The following is a 3,930-nucleotide window of genomic DNA, read 5'->3' as shown; positions in this document are numbered from 1 at the left end:
ACGGTTTATTTAAAAAATATTTACAACAGAAATGCATTCATATAAAATTACAAAGCTAACGTAGGTATATCTACTACAGCTACACTAACTACACATATTCAAAAACAACGAGAAAAGTATGCCTGTATATGAGAAGTATACAAAAACAAAACAAAAGAATACTATAGACAAACAAAAAAATGTTTTATTTGTGAGACCTGGTACAGAGATTATTTTAATCCCCACCAAAATTTTACTCAACATACTGATGTTGTAATCCCCTTATACAGCAACAAAATTTCATGTAGTGGGGTTTAACACCAATGATGGATATGAAATTATACGCATGCGTATTCTCATTTTACAATTGGTGTGAAAATGCACAAACAACGTTTGCTTTTTGTGTTCTAAGCATAGCAAACTAAATGAATGACGAACGAAACGAAAGAATTATTTAAAATAATGTACGATTTTGTTATCAATTAAAATAAAAAATATAATACAAATAAATTAATTAAAAGTGGTTTTTTTAGTGTGTTTAATTAAACAAACAAATAATTATTTATGTTGAAAAAGTTTAATTGTTTGAGTGCGCTAGTAACAACTCTGTGTATGGTTGCGTTCGAACAGAAAGACAAAATCAATTGAATACAAATAACGGGCCGGATTCTTAACTTTGAATTCAACAAGTGTTTTTCTTTTATTGAAATATTTTTGTGATAATTTATTATTTTTTGTTCTGTTTGTGTAAAGTGCAGCCAAAATGTTTGATGTATTTGGCTCGGTTAAGGGCCTATTAAAATTAGACCAAGTTTGTATTGATAACAATGTATTTCGTTTACATTATAAAGCAACAGTGATCATTTTAATTGCTTTCTCATTATTGGTAACGAGTAGACAATATATTGGTGATCCAATCGATTGTATTGTAGATGAAATTCCATTAAATGTTATGGACACATATTGTTGGATCTATTCCACATTTACAATACCAAATCGTTTAACAGGTCGTGTTGGTAAAGATGTGGTTCAACCAGGTGTCGCTTCACACGTTGATGGCGAGGATGAAGTGAAATACCATAAATACTACCAATGGGTTTGCTTTGCATTGTTCTTCCAAGCTATGTTATTTTATGTGCCACGTTATTTATGGAAAACATGGGAAGGTGGCCGTATTAAAATGTTAGTACTAGATTTAAATTGCCCTGTGGTCAATGAGAGTTGTAAAGAAGATCGTAAAAAGTTGTTAGTGGATTATTTTGCAACGAATTTACATAATCAAAATTTTTATGCATTCCGTTTCTTCATTTGTGAAGCGCTCAATTTTATCAACGTCGTTGGACAAATTTTCTTTATGGATTTCTTTTTGGATGGTGAATTTAGTACATATGGCAGTGATGTACTACGTTTCACTGAACTCGAACCAGAAGAACGTGAAGATCCAATGGCACGTGTATTCCCAAAAGTAACAAAATGTACATTCCATAAATACGGTCCTTCGGGTACAGTACAAAAGTTTGATGGTCTTTGTGTTTTACCATTGAATATTGTTAATGAAAAAATTTATGTATTCTTATGGTTTTGGTTTGTATTCCTAAGCATATTATCAGGTATATCATTAATATATCGCGCATGTGTTGTTATGGGACCAAAATTACGTCTATATTTATTGCGTGCCCGATCACGTTTGGCATCAAATGATCAAATTGAGAAAATTGCACGTAAATGCCAAATCGGTGATTGGTTTGTATTATATCAATTAGGTAAAAATATTGATCCATTAATTTATAAGGAAATTGTTGCTGATCTAGCAAAGAAACTTGAAGGAAAAGAATTGGTGTAGTTTTAAAGACAGCGCTCCTCAATTTTTTTATATTAACAAATTATCTATTTTGGAAATATATCGTTATATTTAAAAGCCAGGTAAAAAGTATAATTTGAATGATTAGAAAATGTGGCTACGAAACAAGTTTCGTAAAAATGTATTATCAAAATAGATAATCTTTACAATTGATAAAAGTTTATATATGAATATATTTTATACATAAATATATATTAATGAAAAATCAGTGCCTCTTATATGTTGTAATTTTTGATATATATCGATTTATATAACTACAATTTTGATACAAAATTTATTATAGTAATTTAAGGGCACATCAATCAAAATAGCTCAAATCAATTTAATCATTCCAAAAAAATCGCACAAAAACAATAAACGATATTTATTTACGGTGCATCATAATTTTTGACATATCCGCGTTATAAGTGTGCAATGTGACGTATTTTAAACAGGTTATGTTCATATATCAGCCATTTTAATTTTGATCATGCGCATTATGGTTTTTATATGCATCTTACAAAATATACTTGTAGTAAACGAGAGAGAAATTATGAGACTGACTTCAATCTTTACGTTTTTTGTAATTAAACAAAAAATAAAGATTGCAGTTTCAGTCAATTTTATCTATTCTATACTGTTGAACGGTTGAGATTTTTGATATTCAAGATTTTTACTATAAATATAGTTTTGATAAAGACGCATATTGAAACATGATAGTATATAAGCGATTGTGATGCTTCAATTTTTAATTTAGAATAAATTAATAAAAAAATTCTGTGATTTTCAAAATATCTAAAAAAGAAGACTGTCACAATATTAAACTCACAACTCCATTTTCCGTTTTTACAAACTATAATTATTATATAGATTGTGACAGAAGAGTACTACTACCAACCACAAATAAATAAAAAAATATAAACAAAAAAAATTTTTACATCAAAGTTGCCATTACACAAAAAAAAACAATTGAAATATAATATTCTCTATTCTTTTCCAGCTTATTAGTTTCAATAATAATATTAAGTTCTCTTTTTATTTAAATTTTTTTTCAAGAATATACGTTTTTTATTTCAAAATCAAAACTGTAAATATTCGTTTCATTTTTTGCATGAATCTAATCACGTTCATTCTTGGGAATGAATTAAAAATGAAGCAATTATTTATAGTTTTATTAAAAATAATTCAGAGAATTTACACGTCTTCTTTAAAATTTAAACAATTAAGAGTTTTATTATAACATATTTTTACTGCCAATTAATTTAAAAAAAACCAATTATGTAGTTAATTATTATTGAATGATATTATTACGAGTAATAAAAGACAATACTAAGCCACTATCTTGTTAAAAAATTTTGCTATAGAAAGTTATAATTTCCCTTTTTCATAAGTGCGTATACGCAAATTCATTTTAATCAATAAACTCTAGGCACAAATTTAATAAAATTATAATTGTATAAGAAAAATTGTAAAACACGACGAATTTTTTTGAATAGGATTTATTTATTTTTTAAAAAACTTCTTTTATTATTTTTAAATTAATCTTTCTTTATATATTTTTTTTCGAATTTCAAATATTTTTTCCAAACATTTCTTCCATTACTTTTTAATAAATTTAAAGTGCATAATAAATAGGTACATTTCAATTTTATCAACTTATTTCAAGTAATAAATGCAATAATAAAGTATATACAGATGATTTTTAAATTACTTTACTTGGTTATTTTGAATTTGATGCTACAGGAAATTTAACAAGAACTTTGTTTTAGACATAATCTGAATTTCATTCTTAATAAGATCCTCTTTCACTTAATGTTAGAATTAGCAATCGTTCTAAAGGATTTTTGATTAATTTATGCGAAATAACTTCTGGTATTTTTTTTGTCCAAGTTAAAGAATAAAAAATCCGAACTTTTGGAATTTAATTTTGTATTATTAGAAGTAAGAATTGTAAATTTTTTTTTTTAAATTGTAAGTTTATTTTGTATGAACTGGTAGCTATTTTTAAGACTATGACTTTAATTATGGACAATATTTTCTCGATATATATGCCAAATAATTTAGTGTCCTTCGCATCGACATGGGCAATTAGATATTCTCAACGTAAATCA

The 3,930-nt window shown here is 26.4% G+C and overlaps 1 protein-coding gene across 1 annotated transcript; it reads left to right on the top strand.

The window, feature by feature from the left end:
• Positions 1–369: 369 nt before the first annotated feature.
• Positions 370–2,042, top strand: LOC123291539 (innexin inx2). The gene has a single exon (XM_044871854.1). The coding sequence runs from the start codon at positions 743–745 to the stop codon at positions 1,820–1,822; it is 1,080 nt and encodes a 359-aa protein (XP_044727789.1). The 5' UTR covers positions 370–742; the 3' UTR covers positions 1,823–2,042.
• Positions 2,043–3,930: the final 1,888 nt, after the last annotated feature.

This window comes from Chrysoperla carnea, chromosome 2, assembly GCF_905475395.1.
Source record: "Chrysoperla carnea chromosome 2, inChrCarn1.1, whole genome shotgun sequence".
NCBI lineage: Eukaryota > Metazoa > Arthropoda > Insecta > Neuroptera > Chrysopidae > Chrysoperla > Chrysoperla carnea.
This window is presented reverse-complemented; position numbering and strand designations above follow the sequence as displayed.

Bases quoted from the DNA above. Each gene is read 5' to 3' on its own strand.
- LOC123291539 (XM_044871854.1), top strand. From the start codon at position 743: ATGTTTGATGTATTTGGCTCGGTTAAGGGCCTATTAAAATTAGACCAA.